We start from the raw sequence: 20893 nt of genomic DNA, 5'->3' as shown, positions 1-20893 counted from the left end.
TGTGTTTTATCAATCTAGTTGATTACTTCCAGGAGGGGAGGAATTAATAAATCTTTAAATGTTTTATAGAATTCTATTGGGAATCCATCCTCTCCTGGTGTTTTATTATTCGGTAGTTTTTTTATTATCTCTTGTATTTGTACTATTTCAAATGGTTTTGTTAATTTATTTTGTTCCTCTATTTGTAATTTTGGGAGTTCAATTTTAGTTAAAAATTCATCTATTTTGTCTTCTTTCCCTTCGTTTTCAGTTTGGTATAATTGTTCATAGAATTCTCTGAAGTTTTCATTAATCTCCGTTGGATTATATGTGATTTTGTCTTTTTTCCTTGATGCCAATACCATTCTCTTAGTTTGTTCTGTCTTAAGCTGCCATGCTAGAATTTTGTGCGTTTTTTCTCCTAGTTCATAATATTTCTGTTTTGTCTTCATTATGTTCTTCTCCACCTTATATGTTTGTAGTGTTCCATATTTTATTTTTTTATCTGCCAATTATCTTCTTTTAGTTGTGTCTTCCTTCATTGCTAATTCTTTTTATATATTTACTATTTCCCTTTCCAACTGCTCTGTTTCCTGATTGTAGTCCTTCTTCATCTTGGTTACATAACTTATTATTTGCCCTCTGATGAACGCTTTCATTGCGTCCCATAGTATAAACTTATCTTTCACTGATTCCGTATTTACTTCAAAGTACATTTTAATTTGTCTTTCAATTAATTCTCTAAAATCCTGCCTTTTAAGTAGCATGGAGTTTAATCTCCATTTATACATTCTTGGAGGGATGTCCTCTAACTCTATTGTCAATATCAGGGATGAGTGGTCCGATAATATTCTAGCTTAATATTCTGTTTTTCTTACTCTGTCTTGCATACGAGCTGATAACAGGAATAGGTCTACTCTTGAGTATGTTTTATGTCTACCCGAATAATATGAATATTCCTTTTCCTTTGGGTGTTGTTTCCTCCATATATCCAAAAGTTGCATTTCTTGCATCGATTTAATTATAAATTTGGTTACTTTGTTCTTTCTGTTAATTTTTTTCCCAGTTTTATCCATGTTTGAATCAAATTAAGATTGAAATCCCTTCCTATTAGTATGTTCCCTTGCGTGTCTGCTATCTTCAAAAAAATATCTTGCATAAATTTTTGATCTTCATTAGGTGAATATACATTGAGTACATTCCAAAACTCTGAATATATCTGACATTTTATCATTACATATCTCCCTGCTGGATCTATTATTTCCTCTTCTATTTTAATTGGTACATTTTTACTGATTAATATAGCTACTCCTCTAGCTTTTGAATTATACGACGCTGCTGTTACATGTCCTACCCAAGCTCTCTTTAATTTCTTGTGCTCCATTTCAGTTAAATGTGTTTCTTGCACAAATGCTATATCAATTTTAGCAGTTTCTTCCTTTTGATTTGGTTATGTATTCCGTTAATATTTAGTCACATAGTTCACCGTAGCCATTTCATACTTTGTTTATCTTTCCTTTCTGTTTCATCATCATCACCTTTCCTTCTTATCCATTTCTGCTTTCTTGTTTTGAACACTTTATAAGACGACATTTCTAAAACATCAAACATTTCCCTTATTCTCCTATCTAAAATTTCTTTACCCCCACTATCCCCTCCCCTTCCTGAGTTGCCCTTTATCCCTTGTCGGGCAACCACATCTCCCCTCTCCATTTGGATTTGCGAATTCACTCGCAAGGTTCAACTGATTTCGCAGTGACCGTAACTCCTCCCCACCCAGCCCCCCCCAGAAAAGATTTTAATTTTCATATATTACAAAGATCACTCTCTTAATTCCCTCCTTACTTCCTCTCTTCCCTTTCTTTCCCTTATTAATTCTTATCTATACTCTATATATTTTCATTTAAACACGGATACACTCATGTACACACATATATACATATACACACACACACACACATATATATATATATATATACCCATATACACACATGCATATAGTTCGTGGTCATTTTTACTCTCGTTACATGTCTTCATCTCTCTGTCTGTTTTGTAGTTGTTCTGCAAATTTTCGTGCTTCCTCCGGATCCGAGAATAGTCTGTTTTGGAATAATTATTTTAAGTACCGCTAGGTACTTTTTAGCATAAATTTATATCCTTTTTTCCATAGGATCGCTTTTGCTGTATTAAACTCCTTTCTCTTCTTCAGGTGTTCAAAACTTATGTCTGGATAGAAAAAAAATTTTTGACCTTTGTATTCCAGTGGCTTTTTGTCTTCTCTTATTTTCTTCATTGCTTTCTCCAATATATTTTCTCTTGTATATCTTAGGAATTTTACTAAAATGGATCTTGGTTTTTGTTGTGGCTGTGGTTTTGGGGCTAATGTTCTATGTGCCCTTTCTATTTCCATTTCTTCCTGTAATTCTGGTCTTCCTAGGACCCTGGGGATCCAATCTTTTATAAATTCTCTCATATTCTTGCCTTCTTCATCTTCCTTAAGGCCCACTATCTTTATAATATTGATTCTATTATAATTTTCCATTATATCTATCTTCTGAGCTAACAGCTCTTGTGTCTCTTTAACTTTTTTATTAGATTCTTCTAATTTCTTTTTTAAGTCCTCTACTTCCATTTCTACGGCTGTTTCTCGTTCTTCCACCTTGTCCACTCTTTTTCCTATATCTGACATGACCATGTCTAATCTATTCATTTTTTCTTCTGTACTTTTAATTCTTTTTTTTATTTCACTAAATTCTTGTGATTGCCATTCTTTTACTAAATCCATATATTCTTTAAAAAAATATATATCCATTGTCTTGCCTTTCCCTTCTTCTTCCATTTCTCTATGTTCTTCTTCTTCTTCCTCTGGGTTGGTCACCTGTTGTTTCCTTGTTTTCTTTTTACTCTTTCTTGTTCTCGTTGTTTTCTATGTTCTCTTCCTGTTGTTGTGTTGTAGCTGTCATTCTCAGCTGTGGAGATCGACTCCTCAGCCGGTCCCCCCTCCCGTGAGTATTTTTTTTGTCATGCGCATCGCGCATGCGTGACTCCTCGCGCATCGCGCATGCGTGACTCCTCGCGCATGCGCGGTTGCGCACTTTTACTTGGCTCTGTGAGCCATTTTTGTAGCCCCGAGCTTGGGACTTCAACTGACCTTAGGGAGCGGGCTTCTATCTCCGCGGCGGGCCTCCTCGGACAGGTGAGGCCTTCACCTTCTTCCGACGTTCTTTCTTCTTCTCTTCTTCCCGTTGCTTTCGACTTTTCTTTCTTCGCTGCCATTTTCTTCCCACCTTTACTTTCACTTTATTTTAATTTTTATGTTTGTGCCTTTGTGTTTTCTGTGGTTTTTTTTTAAACTTTTCCGGAGAGGGCTGGAGTTCCCCAACCGGCCACTACTCCATCACGTGACTCCTCAGTCTCCAGTTTTTGATAGAAAATAGGGATTTTGTGAGAATGAGTATCTCTTGGATCTATAGTGTGACCTACTGCCTAAACCCACTCTGATTTAGTACAGAAGCATGATGAATAAACATAACAGCAGCTGAAAGAGCTGCTGCAGGATATAAGCTAAGGCTGTTGAGCAATTAAAAAAAATAATTGGATGATTTTTAAAAACATAATGGAGTTAATCATGGATTTCATCACATTGCATAAGATATCAATGCTTTTAAATTGCCTAAAGGAAATTTCTTTGCCTTTAAATGTGTAACTATCAAATGTAAAATGATGCATGCTAATAACCTCCTGATCATTTGACTTAAAAGGCTCATTATGTCCAAATGCCTGAATGAGCTTGCCTTATCTCTGTCCTGTCCTATAACCCTCAGGTCTCAGCAGTTATCTATTTCAGTTTCTCCAATTTTCTTTTGCTCTGCATTGACCATGATCAGATAGCTTTGTTATACTCACTGCTAAGCTAACATAATAAAGTGTAGGATTTTGTTTGTAATGTCCTCGAGCAAGGAGAGAGGTGCAAGAATTGACATTTCAATGTCCAGGTCACATCCATTCCTCTCTCTCCAGATGCTCCATGTTTTCCTAAAATAACACTGTATACAGATAAATGAGGAGAAAATCAGCAGGTCAAGCAACATCCATAGGAAACAAAAGGCAACCAACATTTTGGGCCTGAGCCTTTCTTCAAGGTATGAACAAAAGTATCAGGCAGCTGGATAAAAGGGTGGGGGGAAGAGCACAGGCTAACAGGAAAGAGGTCATTTAGACATATAGCATGATAATAGTCCATTTCAGCCCACGAGTCCATGCTGCCCAATTTACACCCAATTAAGCTACACTCCCAGTACGTTTAAAATGGTGGAAGGAAACCAGAGTCCCCAAGGAGAATGTTCAAACTCCTTACAGATAGCGCACGATTTGAACAAGGGACCTGATCGCTGGTGTTGGCTATGCCAACCATGTCATTCCTCTTTTCTGTTTGTGGAAATGATCAGGACCTGGCCTATTTCAGATAAACTTATTTTTTCGGAGAACTGATCATTTAAAAAAAAACCAGCCCAGTAGCAACAGCAAATCTGCATGGTTGCCTTCAGTTATGGTGTACAAAGACACCATCTGTTCATCAACATTTCTCAAATTATAAATTTTGTTATATACAGGCTGTCGATATAACACTGCATCTGCCATCTATTTGTCCACTCATTCAGTTTGTCTAAATTGCTGACTCTTTGTATGTTGCAACTTTTAAGTCACCCAATTTTTGTCATCAGCAAACTTAGAAACATTGCAGTGAAACTAAAGTCTGCAGACACTGTGATTGCAGTAAAAACGCGCCGAAATGCTGGAGGAACTCAGCCGGTCTTTTCAGCGTCCATAAAAAGCGAAGATATATTGCTGATGTTTCGGGCCTGATCCCTTCTTCAAGGAATAAAAAGAATGAGCGAGAAGCAGGAAATCTCATTAAGTCTCAGAATTCAGACAATGTTGGCTAGGGGATGTGCAGGTAATGGAGGATATGCTTTTTGAGCACCTTGACTCTGTCCACTGTAATAGCGTGGATCTCCCAGTGATCACTTATTTCATTTCTCCATCCCATTCCTTTGTTGACATGATCTCACACATTGCCAGACTGAGACCACCCACAAATTGGAGGAGAAATACCTCATCTCCGACTGGGCACCCTCCAACCGGTTGACATTAATGATTAATATTGACTTCTCTGGGATTCATTAAACTCCCTTCCTTCCCCCCACCCCCCTCTAATTCTTCTCCTGTCGTCTTCCCCCAGCTCTGTCTCTCCCTTTTGCATAAACCTGATAAATTCTTACCTTGTCCCTTGTCGTATCAAATTAATGTCTTTTTTTGGGCTGGGTACCTTCCCCAGCCAGTATTGTCTGAATTCTGAAACTTTCTGAGATTTCCTACCTCTGGGTTATTCTATTTCTTCCTTGAAACTTCGGCAATATATCTTTGTTATTTGTGGACGCTGAAATGACTGGCTGAGTTCCTCAAACATTATGGAGTGTTTTTAATGGAAACATCATACTAGACTCTGTCATTCAAATCTGTGATGCATGTTGTAAAGAGCTGTAGCCCTCTGTTTCAAGCCTGTAAACCAGTTTTTAAATGCTTGACATTAAATTAACCCTTATGCTGTGTAAGTTAATTTGGCAAAAGAGATTGATGTCAGTTCAGGTTACACTGACATGTATGCCTGTTCAGATTTTGGCACTTGTCTTGGCTGCAGGATAAACCGGGAAGCTTCTGGCTTAGCAGTGAGAGTGCTTGGCATCTACTATAGCTGACACAGTGGCATTTAATTACTTTGTGTTAAAACTCTGCCCAAGTTGTGGAAAAGAGCAATTAAGTAGATAATCTATTTGATCTTGTCTAAAATAGCAGGGAGATTATCCTATCACATATTTCTGTCAGATTTTTATACTTCTCTTAGCAAGTAACATTCGTTTGACATCTTGCCTGAAAAAGAGTATCTCCAGTATTAAAGTGCCTGTACTACTTCGGTAATGCAATGTTTGAAAATCTGGATTTGGAGTGGTATGGATTTCAAGCTCAGTATTTGGGGAGCTGATGGATTATGATTTTAGTTGCAGGAAGTGGGGTGCGTGGAGGTGATTTCTCCATTGCATCCACTTTTTACTCCCAGACACGTGACAAAATGAAACAATGCTTCGAGTGGTAATTTTATCAAGTTGCCCAATCTTGATAAAGTGCCTCATGTTTCTCTTCTGAAAATTAAATCCATTCATTTGTAGAAAATAGCAGGAATCACATGCTGAGAAATTTCAGCACTTGAGTTTTCAGAAGAGGGTTTGGGAGAGGAAATGATGGGAACCAAAATAGATTATCCCAGCAGTTAAAACAAAACATAATTGAGACCTCCTCAGTGCAACACTGGGTGATTTTTGTTTTCCTTAATTTTGTTGAATCACAATGAACATAATTTAAAATGTTTTGGTTTGAATATATACACTTTACTGTATATCTGTGATTCTTTCAAGCCAGAAATCTGAGCAAATTTCAATGTCACTCTGCTGGTCAATACCTCTCCTTAATTTCTTATGTTTTTTTTTATTTTGGTGTTAATTTCCTTTGTTCTGCTACCTAATCAATTTTCAAATAACACTTGAAATGTTGAATGCAGCCATCATAATTTACCATTCTCAAGTAAGCAGTATTTTGGTACTGGGAAAAAGAAAGCATTGGAAAATCTAATCAGTGGAGTGGTAGAAAAAGGCTATTATATCAGGAAAGAAAGAGTATTTATACAGAGTCCCAGTGAGCCTTCATTTGGAATGGTTATTCGATTAGAGGAAATACAATGCAACAAAATTCAACATTTGATTCCTAGGATTGGGAAATTAATCCTCTTAAGCAAACAACTGGAACTATATTCTCAGGAGTTCCGGTGAATTTGAGGTGATCACATTCAGACATACAAAATTGCATGTCAGGATCGATATCGGTTATGGGGATGATAATTCGCCCGGTCTACCTGTCTTCGACCAGGGATTGCAGTCACAGAGTAAGCAAGCCAGTAATTCAGGACATTTGTTCATTCAAAGGGGAGTGAATTTCAATTCAAGAGTTGCAAAGCATTAATAGGTTTAGGCTGGAAAAAATATACAAGTTGTAAATGTATTTACCTAAGTGGATGAGCCAAATCTGTAATTTCCTGGAAAAAACATTAGATGTTATCGGACTCAGCTGTTGCCTTTAAAAGCCCTTTCACCAGCCAGCTGTGTTATTTACTCAATGGGATTAAGTTTTCAGTTGCTGAGAAGCTTTTATTTGTTATGCTAATTTGCAGCACTCAAAATAATCAAATTGTAAATGTTGACATCTTCCTTGGATTCAAATTTCCTTTGAGACTCTGGATTTCTACCATCATCTGCTCTGTAGTGGCATATGTTCTAATCCCATTATCCCATTAAAAGTAATTGATAAGAATGGTCTGCTGATCAGTATCTTTTGCAGCTGTATTTAGAAATATTGCTTGTTTTTGTTCCTCTCAAGCCTTTCTTTCTGAAAATTGCATGCACTTGACCCTAACATCTGCAGATTTTCTTGTTTAACTGCATTGAAAAGCAGATGTTTATTTTTACTTTTGTACAGGAGTTGTCAATGCTTCTGATTTAGATTATTTGTTACTGGCTGCAACTCAAAAATAAAGCTGGCTGAAAATTTTAAACCATTTAAAATGTACAGTACAAAAAGTCTAATTTCAGTATAAATGTGGAAGAGCACAGACAATATGAATTGGAAGCAATGTCTCCTCCTCTAGCCCACTGCTCTATTCATTATACACCCATGACTGTGTAGCCAGGCACAATTCCAATGCTATCCTCAAGTTTGCCAAACACATCACAGTTGTCAGCAGAATCACAAATGGCAATAAGGAAGCGTACAGGAGGGAGATAGATCTGGTTGTTGAATGATGTAATGACAAAACCTTGCGCTCAACATCAGCAGAACCAAGGAGATGATTGTGGACTTCAGGAGGAAGTCAGGAGAACATGACCCAGTCCTCATCGAAGGCTCAGTAGTGGAGAGGGACAAGAACTTCAAATTCCTGGGTGTCAACATCTCCGAGGATCTACCCTGGACCCTCCAAGTTGATGCAATCACGAAGAAGGCTTGGTGAGGTGTCGATATGTTGCTGAAGACTTCTACAGGTGGAGAGCATTCTGGCTGGTTGCATCACTACCTGGATTGAGGCACCAACTCACAGGACAAGAATAAACTCCGGAGGGTTGTAACTCGGCCTGCGACATCACAGGCACCAGACTTTACTCCATCGAGAACATCTACATGAGGCGGTATCTCAAGAAAGTATCCTCTATCTTCCTCATTACCCTCATTACTCTGCTGCCATTGGGAAAAAGGTACAGTGTAGTGGCTCACTGGAGGCTTAATCGAACCGTCTCGGGAGTTTCTGAGTGAGGTCATGACGTCACAATGTAATGACATCATTTGGAACGCGTGGGGTTTTAAAAAGCTGTGCGTGACTGAGTAAACGACTTTTACTGAACTGACTTGTCTACGTCTGATCATTTTCTCGTTCTTCATTTCACACTGCGACACAGTTGCGACAACAGTAGCTGAAAGATGAGCACAAAGACAGCTCCACTGCCATCAGATTCCTGAATAATCAATGAACCATTGACTTTTTGTGCATTATTATTTTAATTTTTTTTATATAGTTGTAAGATGTTTATAATATAAATGTTTGGTCTATGATGCTGCAGCAAAACATCGAATTTCATGACTTGCTCATGACAATAAATCCTGATTCTGACCTTTTGAAGTATATGAGCATTATCCATAGCAAACAGAGCATAATAGGACAGAGGCCCTTCAGCACATGATGTTGTTTCAACCTATACAAATTTACTCCACAACAATCTTACACTTCGCTACCACACGCCCATAGCCCTCTTTTTCTTATATCCATATGCCTATCTCAGAATCTTTTAAATATCCTTGTTGTACCAGACTCTACCACCATTCTTACCATTGTCTTTGTGTGGAAGAAAAATCTCCAACATCTCCCTTAAACTTTTGTCCACTCATCAAACAGATGTCCTATGGTTCTCTATCTGCGCTTCTCATAATCTTATGTACCTCTATTAAGTCTCTTCTCCTTTCCAAAGAGAAAAGCCTTGGCTCAATCAACCTTGTTTCATAAGGCATGATCTCCATTCAGATTTATTGTCAGAGTGCAGACATGACAGCAGCGCTGTCCGAGCTGCTGTAACGGCAGCGTTGCCGCTGGTGCGGACACACAGAGAACGAGGAGCGGAGATACAGCCCCCCTGTGAGCTCCAACTGCCCAGCCTGTTAAAGGAGCCAACAATAGTTTTATTTAAAATCCCATGACCATGAAGTCTGCACACAAGATGATGGCGCCTATAATTGGCAGCAGGCAGGAGGACTGACTCCAGGGAAGCGGAGGACTGGCGCAGGGCACCAGAAAATGGGGAGACCACCTTCATTTGAGAAGGAGAAGCAGAGGAGATGATCCACGGGATGGTGTCCAAGGTGGCGGACCAGTGAGGGGGCTCTCCTGCTGAAAGATCCATGCATGTGGTGGGCGGTTGGCGACTCGACGCAAAGAATGCATGGAAGCTGTGAACTGCTGGAAACAGCTGTCAGGGGACTTGCATCGGGGCTGCAGACTGCTGAAGACTGCCTTGAAATTTCCTGAATGGGTACCAGGTATAGGAACCGGGCTGAGAGGGGGTGCTGAAGGGTTCCTGATCATGTCATAGGTTCGGATCTGGATCTTGGATTGCAAATGGCTTAGACTATGTGGCTGCTGAAAAGCTGATGAATCTATGGACACTTGGTGATTCTAGTGGGGGAGGGAGGGAAATCTATTTTTTGCTTCTCATTCTCTGACTGAAAGAGGCACTTCAGACAATTTCTGCTTATGGCAAATCTGTATGCCTTTCATGTAATATGACACTGTTTTATTACATGACAATAAATTGAATCTTAAATTACATCACATACAAGAGATTGTTTTCCTGCAGGCAAGGCAGGATTACCACTTATTGGTAGTGCAAGAAAAAATTCCAGGCAACATCCTGGTAAATCTCTACACCCTCTCTAAAACTTCTTCCTGCAATGAAGCAATACTCCCTGTGTGGTCTGTCTGTCTTTCATTTTAAAAGCAAACAAATTATAAAACATATCCATAATTCATAGTCCAAATAATAACTATTTTTAAAAAAGAAAAGTAATAATAGAAAAAAAAGAAATAAAAAAAGAGAAAAAAGAAAAAGATGGACAAGAATAAAAGGAAAATAACACAAAAGGAGAGACAAAACAAAGAAAAAACTCAATACCCCTCCCTAACAGCATTGCCAGATGCAATATATAATTAACATTAAAGGAAAAACTAAGGGAGAAAACAAAAATGTGAAAAAGAACATGGAAACGATCTAGTCAGACAATTACATTGAAGTGAAATTATAAAATTTTTCTGAATTAGTGGACAGGGCAGCATCCTTCTATTTAAGTAAAATCACATGCCTTGCCAAAAAAGAGGCAAAAGAGGTAGCACAACTCTGAATCAGGGACAAAGAATAATCATTCCCTCCCATTGTACCGAAGAGAGCCACCGAAGGATTCTGCTCTAAATCTGTATTAAAATTGTAGACAAAGTACAGAAAAGCTCTCTCCAGTATTTTTCAGACTAGGACAAATCTGGAACATATGAATTAATGACGCTTCTCTGCTCTTACACCTGTCACCACAGGGACTCATCAGAGTAAAAACGAGACGATTTGACCTTAGACACGTGCTCTGCATACCACCTTAAATTGTAATAAACAATAACAAGTGCATAATGAAGAGTATTAACCAACTTAAGAATTGTGTCCAATTCACATCTGATATAGTCAAATTTAAATCCTGTTCACAAGCATTTCTAATTTTAACCAGTGAAGTCTGTTTTAAACATAACAATTTCTCCTAAATAGTAGATATTAAACCTTTACTAGAGACATTAAACTAAAAAAAAACTTATCTATGAAATTTAATTCAAACTCTAGGAAAATCAGAAAGCTGTGATTCAAGAAAATGTCGGATTTGCAAATATCTAATAAAATTGAGATTTGGGCAGGTTAAATTTAGTGAAAACTGCTCAAGTGATGCAAAATATCCATCAATGAAAAGATTTGGAGTCAGAGAGCCTATTTGCCACTTAACACATAAAAATCAACTCCAAAATGTGGCAAAATATTTGGCAACAAAATTTGTGGTGGTGTTAATCGTGAGAAGGATAGTCATTAACTACAGGATGATATTGATCAGTTGCTAAGGCAGAGTAATGTTAGATTGAATTTACCCCCAAGAAGTGTGAGTTGTTGAATTTTGAGAGGTCCAACAAGGATAGAAGGCAATAAATGTTAAGAAACAATAGATCTTTGAGCATGGCAATATTGATAGATAAGGTGCTGAAGAAGCTGTATTGGAACTTGCCTTAATTTGCTGAGGTATAGAATACGAAAGCAAGTAGGTCTACTTTATGAAACATTTGTAAGGCCATAGCCGATTGCTGCCCAGCAGGAAAGATGTGATGGTGCTGGAAAGGATACTGAGCTGATTCGCCAAGATGTTGCCTGATTTGGAGAATTTCAGTTACAAGGAGCGACTGGATTGCCTGGTTTGAGTGGAAGAGATTGAGGAGTGTCTTGTTAGAAGCAAAGAAAATTAGTATTAGGTGTATAGTAGGAAATATTTCCAATTACATTGTTCTCTAAAACTAGGAGATATAAGTTTAAAAGGGATCTGAGGAATTATTACTTTCTTTCATCCAGAGAGTAGTTTATACCTGGAACACCCTGCTTGAAGCAGATTTGAGCTCTGCATTTAAGAAAGCATGTGCTGACGATGGAGAGGGTTCAGAGGAGGTTACAAGGATGATTCTGAGAATGAAAGGGTTATCATATGAAGAACATTTAACAACTCTTGGCCTGTACTCTTTGAAATTTAGGAGAAAGAGGGGAAAAAATATTTTGAATGTTGAAAAGGCATGGATAGAGTAGATATAGAAAGGTTATTTCCCATGGTGGGAGAGTCTAGGATAAGAGGGGACAATTTCAGGATTGAAGGGAGATCGCTTAGAACAGATGTGGTGGAATCACCAAAGAGTGATGAATCTGTGGAATTTGTTGCCACAGGTGATTGTGGAGGCCAAAGCGTTGGATATATTTAAGGTAGATATTGATAGGTTCTTGATTAGCCAGGGCAATGAAGGATATGGGGAAAACGCCGGGGCAGCGGGCAGTGTGAAAATGAACCATCTCATGATTAAATGGTGTTGCAGACTTGATGGGCTGAATAGCTTATTTCTCCTCTTAATGTAACAATACTTATTATTTCTCAGCTCCAACCCCCCTCTTGCAATACCAATTCAATTGCCATTTGCCTTTTTGATTACTTGCTTCATCTAACTTGTGCTTGATGCAGAATCACCTAGATCCATCAGTTCAAATATGCTCATCTTGTTATGCCCTTTCATCTATTTTTGAGTCAAAGGCAGACTTGAATGTCCTGTACACTGCCCCTACCTCCCAGTCATCCATGGAAATAAATAACTGAGAGACAAAACTGACCTTGTAGAACTCAGCTAGTAATATGCTTTCAGTCTGAAAATTATCAATTTATTCTAACTCTCAATAATGCAATAATTAGTTTACAGTTCATACAAACACATTTCCTCTCGTACACTGAGCTCTTATATGCATCAGCCTTTCTTGTGGTACCTTGTCAAAAGACTACTATTGGCTCTGTTTGTTACAACCGTACACAGTGGTGAACACAGGGTCCTGGCTTCTGGTCCTAATGCCAACAGCTCTGTACAGACTTTAAATGGCCTGTTAAAGAAGCTTTATGGTGTTCTTTTTTAAATCCAACAACCACAGGGCCTGTGTGCAAGGTGGCCGTGCCTGTGCTGGGCAGCGTACTACAAGGGGTTGCAGACTCAATAGTGCTGAAGAAACTCAGCAAGTCACTCAGCATCTATTGAAAGTACTTTTCTGACATACAAGAATGGGACAACTGATATGAAAGGAGAAGACTGACAGTAAAGGAAGGGGACTTTTTATTTTATTTTTGATTACTTTGGATGCAATGTATTTTAATCTGATATGTAATGAGTCAATTTTGGAGTCAGCTCCCAATTAAATATTAAATGAGAAATATATTTTTATTTGATCATGAGAATCTTTAACCATTCAAATATTATCTGGTAAATTTGTCACAGGAATCTGTAAATTGTAGATTTCAATGCAATGATCTAGCATATTATAATTTACCTCTGAACTGATGAATGCCTGGATCTTTGCTATGAAATGGAACTGCAATGGCAAATAATTTAAAAAATCTCAGCCAAAATGTTGTTTGAACAGTAAAGCCCCCAGAATCCAGCACCTACGGGGATTTGTAGATGCCGGATAACTGAATTTTCCAGTTGCTTGAGATTAAGTGTTGCATGAATGGTGAATTAACCACTAGGAGGTGCCAATTTTAAACTTCCAAAATTTTTTACCTATTTATTTTGTGCCTCCCACCCTGACTCAGCAATGGTGGTACCACCGACCAATCGCAGAAAACTTCACTCAAGCATTTTCAAATTGCATTACAGTCTGAATAAACTCATCTTTATTATGTTGTTTTGAAATTGCTCCACAGCTGGTGCAATATTATTGGCTCTCTACTCAGCTTTGGGGTCACCTCAAAAAATGCAACTCATCCATACGGCTGCTCTTCATTGACTACAGCTCAGCCTTCAACACCATTATCCCTCAGTACTGGTCAAGAAGCTACAAACTCTGAGCCTCAGCACCCCCCCCCCCCCCATGCAACTGGATTCTTGATTTCCTCATCGGAAGACCACAAGTCAATACAAATTGGAAACAATGTCTCCTTCTCACTGGTTATCAACACAGGTGCACCTCAAGGATGTGTGCTTAGCTTTACTCATTATACACCCATGACTATGTGGCCAGGCACAATTCCAATGTTATCTACAAGTTTGCCAAACACATCACAGTTGTCAGCAGAATCACAAATGGCAATAAGGAAGCATACAGGAGGGAGCTAGATCTGGTTGTTGAATGGTGTAATGACAAGAACCTTGTGCTCAACATCAGCAGAACCAAGGAGATGATTGTGGACTTCAGGAGGAAGTCAGGAGAGCATGACTCAGTTCTCACTGAAGGCTCAGTAATGGAGAGGGACAGGAACTTCAAATTCCTGGGTGTCAGCATCTCCGAAGATCTGTCTTGGAGCCTCCATGTCAATGCAATCGTGAAGAAGGCTTACCAGTGGCTATACTTGTGAGGTGTTTTAGGAGATTCAGTATGTCACCAAAGACTCTTGAAAAGTTTGAGAGGTATACCGTGATGAGCATTCTGGCTGGTTGCATCACTGTCTGGTATGGAGGTGCCAACTCTCAGGACAAGAAAAATCTCCAGAGGGTTGTTAACTCGGCTTATGACATCAAAGGCACTATACTTCACTCAATCAAGGACATTACATGAGATGGTGTCTTAAAAAAGTAGCCTCAATCCTCAAAGACCCCCATTCTGCTACCATCAGGAAAAAGGTACAGGAGCCTAAAAACAAGCACTCAGCGGCACAAGAACAGCTTCTTCCCTGCTTACCATCAGATTCCTGAATAATCAATGAACCAAAGGCACTGCCTTACTTTTTTGTGCACTTTTTAAATTTATTGTTGTAAGGTGGTCTATATGAATGTTTGCACTATTATGCTGTTGAAAAACACCGATTTTCGTGACTTGTTCTTGACAATAAATTCTGAATCTGAAATTATTCATTCTACAAATTGTAATTTGTGATGATTCTACAAGATTCCATGGCATTGAAGTTTGTACATGTTTTGAGGTAAACCTGGGATGCTGAACTAATCTGCAACATCTTGATATTTTACAGCTTTGCCAACTTTTACCCGAATCCCTGTGGATCAGATTGGAATATCTGGAGGAGTGGCTTCATTTGTGTGCCAAGCTGTGGCAGAACCTAAACCACGTATCACCTGGTTGAAGAAAGGAAAGAAAGTCAGTTCTCAACGCTTTGAGGTAAAAATTCATGCTCTATTCTCTATCTCTATGACCCCTTTCTCTCTCTCTGTCCCCCTCTTTCTGTCCACCCCCCTCTCTCTCTGTCCCCTCTCTCTCTGTGTCCCCTTCTCTCTCTGTATTCCCCCCCTCTCTGTCCCCCCCTCTCTCTGTGTGTCTCCCCCTCTCTCTCTCTCTGTCCCTCTCTCTCTCTGCATCCCCCCCTCTCTCTCTCTGTTCCCCTCTCTTTCTGTCCCCCTCTCGCTCTCTCTGTCCCCCATCTCTCTGTTCCCCCACTCTCTTTCTCTGTCCTCCTCACTCTCTGGCTCTCCCCCCGTCTCTTTCTGTTTATTTCTCTCTCTTATCTCTCACTCTCTCTCGGTTCCCCCATCTCCTCTCTCGGTTCCCCCCCTCCACCTTCTCTCTCGGTTGACCTCCCTCTCTGTTTTTACCCCCCTCACTATCTGACCCTCTCTTGTTCTCTGTACCCCCCTCTCACTCTCTCTCACACCACCTTTCTCTTTCATCCTGTGCTCTCTTTCTTTCTCTCACCTCTCTCTGTCACCCCTTTCTCACCCCTCTCTCTCAACCCCCTTTTTCTTTCTCTTTCTCTCACTCTCACCTCTGTCTCCCCTTCACCCCCCCCCCTCTCCCTCCCCCCCCCCCCCCCTCCAACCTCACCCCCTCTCTCACTCCCCCCAACTTGCAAACAGTTTTTTGGTACAGAATCTGAAGGTAACTTGGGAATTATCCGTATAACAATCTATTTGAAGATTGTTTTTCCCTTTCATCTCATTAGTAGTTTTACACTTTACAGTTTAGTTACCTTTGGGTTCACAGCCAGTCTCAATCAACCTCCATCCACTTAACAGCAGATGGCAATTGCAAGCATGCAAGAGGGAGCGACATGGGGTACTGGAGCTCTGGATAAAAATTGTAAAGTCAACATGCTTTCATTTACTATCTTGTCAATTAAAGATATTTTTACCCAGAAATGGAAGAAATGATCTTTTATAGATTCTTGAAAAGGGGTTGTCTTATAATTAGTGAGAGAAACAGTTGCTTCTCATGCAAAAGTAACTTTTGTTGAAAATTGGTGATATGCAGGATTATTAATTCTGAAGAAAATACTCTTTATGAGCCTTTCCATGACTTCAGCATTTAATTAGATTTACATATATTTTTATTGATTTTCAGGTTATAGAATTTGATGATGGCACTGGTTCAGTGCTACGAATTCAACCATTAAGGGCACCACGAGATGAAGCAATTTATGAATGTACAGCAACAAATGGTATTGGGGAAATAACAACAAGTGCCAAGCTAACAGTGCTCTCAGGTAGTCAACTTGTGTTTTTCCTTGTGCTTTGGTTTTATGTACTTTGTTAATAGATGGAACGTTAAATCTTATTTTGTTATCATTGGACATGTCACTGAGTATAATTGTCAACTTAAAAAAGGATGTACGTTTTAATGAGTGCTCAGTTAGGATTTTTTTTTAAATTAATCACCGTGTAATAAAGATTTGTACAGAATTTCAAAGAAACAGGCTTTCACACAAATTCTGATCTTGAAAGCTACAGAACGTAACAGAAAAGGTTTTTTTTGCTTCATTTTCTGTGCTGAATGCTTCCAAAGGATTATATAATAGGCATTTATATTTATTTGGCTTTCTGTATAGCCTGTTCACCTATACCAGTGGTTCTCAGTCTTTTCCCTCCCCACTCTCATATGACCTTGAGTAATGCTTTACTAACCACAGAGAACTTATGCATTGCTTAGAATTTCATTTGGTCCTCTGTGTGGGGTCTAGCCAGGCCATTGTTTGTCTATTTCAAACTTTCTTCCCTCTGTCTTATTTAGGACATTTTTATGAGCCATGTAGATGAATTCCCAAGTTTTTTGGGCCTCCATTGTCACTTAATTTTCATAAACTACATTCTTTTTGATTACATTTTAATACCAAATACTGAATTCCAAGAACACAAGAAAATGTGAGCAGGAGCCAAGCCACTTGGCTACTCAATGAAATCTGATCTGCTAGTTTCAACTCGCCCTTTCAGTCAGATCCCTAATCTGTCTTTAAACACTTCCAGTCATCTAGACCATTCCCCCATTACCCCATCCAGTGTAGAGAATTTCAAAGATTCAACACCCATCATCCCCTCAAAACTAATCGGCAAACTCCAAGGCCTGGGCCTCAATACCCCACTGTGTAATTGGATGCTGGATTTCCTCACTTCCAGACTAATCAGTGCAGATTGGCAAGAACATTTCCATAATATCCATCAGCACTGGAGCACCGCAGAGCTACGTACTTAGCCCCCTGCCCTACTTGCTTTACACCTATGACTGTGGTTCGATATGACAACAACAATTTGCTGATACCATAGAATCAGGCTGTATATAAAAAAAGAGCGATGAGTCAGAATACAGGAGAGAGATTAAAAACTTGGTTGAATGATGTGTTTACAACAACCTCCTACTCAATGTCACCAAAACCAAGAAGCTGATTGTAGATTTTTGGAAGAGAAAACCTGAGGTGTATGATCCAGTGATCATTGGGGGATCAGAGGTGGAGAGGGTGACCAAATTTAAATTCCTGGAAGTCACCATCTTGGAGGTCCTTTCCTGGACTCAACATATTCATACCATCATGAAGAAAGCTCATCAGCACATCTACTTTCTCACGAGTTGGAAGAGGTTCAGAATAAATTTGGAAACATTAGCAAACTTTTGCAGATGTTTCATGATAAGCGTGCTGACTGGCTGCATCGTGGACTGGTATGAGGGAACCAATACCTCTCAGCAGAAAGCCTCTCAACCATAGCAAAAATCTACATGGAATGCTGCCATCGGAGAGCAGCAGCAATCATCAAATATCCAGACAACCCAAGATGTGCTCTGTTCTCGCTGCTACCATCAGGAAAGAAATATATGTGTTACAAGACCCATAACACCAGTTTAGGAACAGTTGCTACCCATCCACCATCAGACTCCTACTAAACAAAAGACTCAAATCAGAGACTGATTTGGACATTATTTACTATTAAATATTTATTTTTTCTGTATTGTATAGTTGTATACATTTCTTATTTTGTTTACATTTCTCTCTTTTGTAAATTTATCTTTTTCTTGAGTACAGTTTATAGTTACTGATAAGTAGAAACTCTTCTTTTTAATATATTTTTATTGAGTTTAACATAATAACCATACATAATAAAGGATGAATACAATGAATTATTTGTATACAAGCAAATACATACCAAAGGTAGAAAAAAAATGAATGTAATAACATGTGCATATGTAAATTAATAGTTACATGTAATAACTCAATCTTGTAATGAACTTAATGAATGCAACCATGTCAGGCCCATTATTAGACTGTGAAATTAAAATAATAAGGACAAAAAAGAAAAAACTAAGAGCTAAGCTGAACAAATCTAATCTCTCTCTAATCAAGGTTACCTTTTTTTGAGAAGTAAAAGAAATCAATAATGATATAGAATCACCGGTGACCCTCCCCCCCACCCCCACCTCTGGAGAACATACAAAGATTATTAGAACATATAATATATATTGACTCTTGCAGTTATTAAAAACATTCTAAGAATGGGCCAGTAACTTAACTTATAACCTGAAAACTGACTGAATTTATCAAAAATAATTAATATATTTGGAATTGAAATAAAGAGCAATAAATCATCTGCATAAAGTGATACTTCTAAGTTCAATTCCTCCTCAAATTATCCCATTAAATTCTCTACACTGTCAAAGAGCAACAGCTAAGCAAAGGACTTAAAGATTAACCCTTGTTCCCCTATGAGATTAAACTTAGCTGATTGCTGTAAATTGGAGTGGACCGACGCTTTTAGGACAATTTGCTTCTCGATAAAATCTAAAAATTCTCTGTCGGCATGTAGAATAGAATTAAATCTTCTGTGGCGGCACACGTGTATTGCCACATGGCGGGGCAGCCATTGGGAAATAATGTCGTCAAAGGTTTCTCTCTGGCTCCAGCGTCCCTTCCAGCGCACACCCTGGGCAGCGATTATGATGTCACAATGCAACAGGTGATTGAGCTCATGCTGCCCTTAAAGGGACATGCTGAATTTCAATAAAAACAGTAATTAACATCCCTCAATGTGATGGCTGTGTTTCTTCCACTGCTCACACCGCCACAGTGGTGACCCCGACAAGCCCAGATGTTTTTCTGGACTTAAAACAGCATGGATTCAGCAGAGGTTAACGCTGTCTCCATCAAGCTTCCCCCCTTTTGGACCCACCGACCGAGAACGTGGTTTGGGCAGGCGGAAGCACAATTTCAACTCCGCAACATCTCCTCAGATACCACGATGTTCTATCATGTCGTAAGCGCTCTGGACAGCACCAAGGGTGGATGACATCATCCATCACCCCCCTGGCTACGGGCAAGTACACCGCCCTCAAAGACCTGCTGCTTGGAACTTTCGGGCTAACTCCCCAGCAAGAAATAACTGTTCCTTGGTACTCAAACTATTTTTGATAAATTCAGTCAGCTTTCAGGTTATAAGTTAAATTTACACAAGAGTGAACTTTTGCCCTCAAAAGGTGCTTTTGAAGGATATTCTAATTTTCTGTTTAAAGTAGCAAAATAACATTTTCAATATTTAGGAATTACAATTATGAAAAATTTTAAAGATCTACTGAAAGAGAATTTCTGGATATTGTTTGATAGGATTAAACAATCATAATCAGGTTGGTCTCCCTTATCAGTGATGGGATGCATTAATTCAATTAAAATGAAAATTTTACCTAAATTCTTATATATTTTTTTCAAGCGTAACCAATTTTTATACCCAAATCCTTTTTCAGCTCACTGGATTCGGCTATATTTGCCATGGGGAAAAAAACGCATATAAATAAAGCCTATCTTCGAAAAATTACATTAAACGGAGGAATTTCACTTCCAGATTTAGGATTATACTATTGGGCAATTAATATAGGTTATTTACTTTTATTATTACATTTGGATATATCAGAGAATTGCCCTTCCTGACCAGAAATAGAATTACTGTTCACTTTAAAAAAAAACATCTTCAATGTTGGCAATTTTAGGATCCTTCTTACCATTTTCTTTTTCTTTTTCAAAATTGTAAAGTAATCCATTGAATAAGTTGAGAACTTTGTCTCAGTTTAGGATATTCTTTGGAATTAATGGTTTTTCACTGGCTAGTCCAATTATAGTTAACCATGTATTTCAACCATCTTTGCTAGAGCCAGGCATAGAAAAGATATTCAAAGTTTCAAGGATCATTTTATTCAAAATAATATTGCTTCTTTTGAATAATTATCAGCTAAATTTAATCTTTCCAATAGGCATTTTTCTTTAGATATTAACAAATCAGGCATTTTGTTCAGTCCAAGCTTTCGGATTTTCCACAAAATTCTAATTCTAAAATTCTTGATCTGCTTTTTAACATACAAATTTATTTTCATGGTGGATTAATAACGTATATTTATAATAATTTACTGGACAAATTCAGCCCCAATGGCTGGGATCAAAAGAGATTGGGAAACAGGCTTGGATATAACATTTTCACATGAAGATTGGTACTCTACTCTCAGCTTGATTAATGATTCCTATTTTTGTGCAAGATATTGTTTATTACAATTTAAGGTGGTGCACAGAATTCATAGGTCTAAACTTAAATTATCTCATTTTTATGCAGACATTCATCCTTTTTGTGAGAAATGAAAGATTTTTGAAGCCTCTCTGATTCATATGTTCTGGGAATGACCAAATTTAGAGAGATTCTAGAAAGAGATTTTTCAAACTCTTATCAATAATTTTCAAGAATAAATTGGAACTT

At 38.4% G+C, this 20893-nt stretch overlaps 1 protein-coding gene across 10 annotated transcripts in view; it reads left to right on the top strand.

Moving 5' to 3' along the window:
- The window catches only part of ptprfa (protein tyrosine phosphatase receptor type Fa), a 411563-nt gene that overhangs the window by 113880 nt on the left and 276790 nt on the right, over positions 1 to 20893 (top strand). For all 10 annotated transcript variants that reach the window (XM_069938995.1, XM_069938994.1, XM_069938991.1 and 7 more), the window contains 2 exons: positions 14917 to 15062; positions 16239 to 16380. In XM_069938995.1, coding sequence (XP_069795096.1) covers positions 14917 to 15062; positions 16239 to 16380 — 288 coding nt within the window. The remainder of the gene's footprint in view (positions 1 to 14916; positions 15063 to 16238; positions 16381 to 20893) is intronic.

This window comes from Narcine bancroftii, chromosome 5 (assembly GCF_036971445.1).
Source record: "Narcine bancroftii isolate sNarBan1 chromosome 5, sNarBan1.hap1, whole genome shotgun sequence".
NCBI lineage: Eukaryota > Metazoa > Chordata > Chondrichthyes > Torpediniformes > Narcinidae > Narcine > Narcine bancroftii.
Note: the sequence above shows the minus strand (reverse complement) of the source record. Positions and strands in the feature narration are given on the sequence as shown.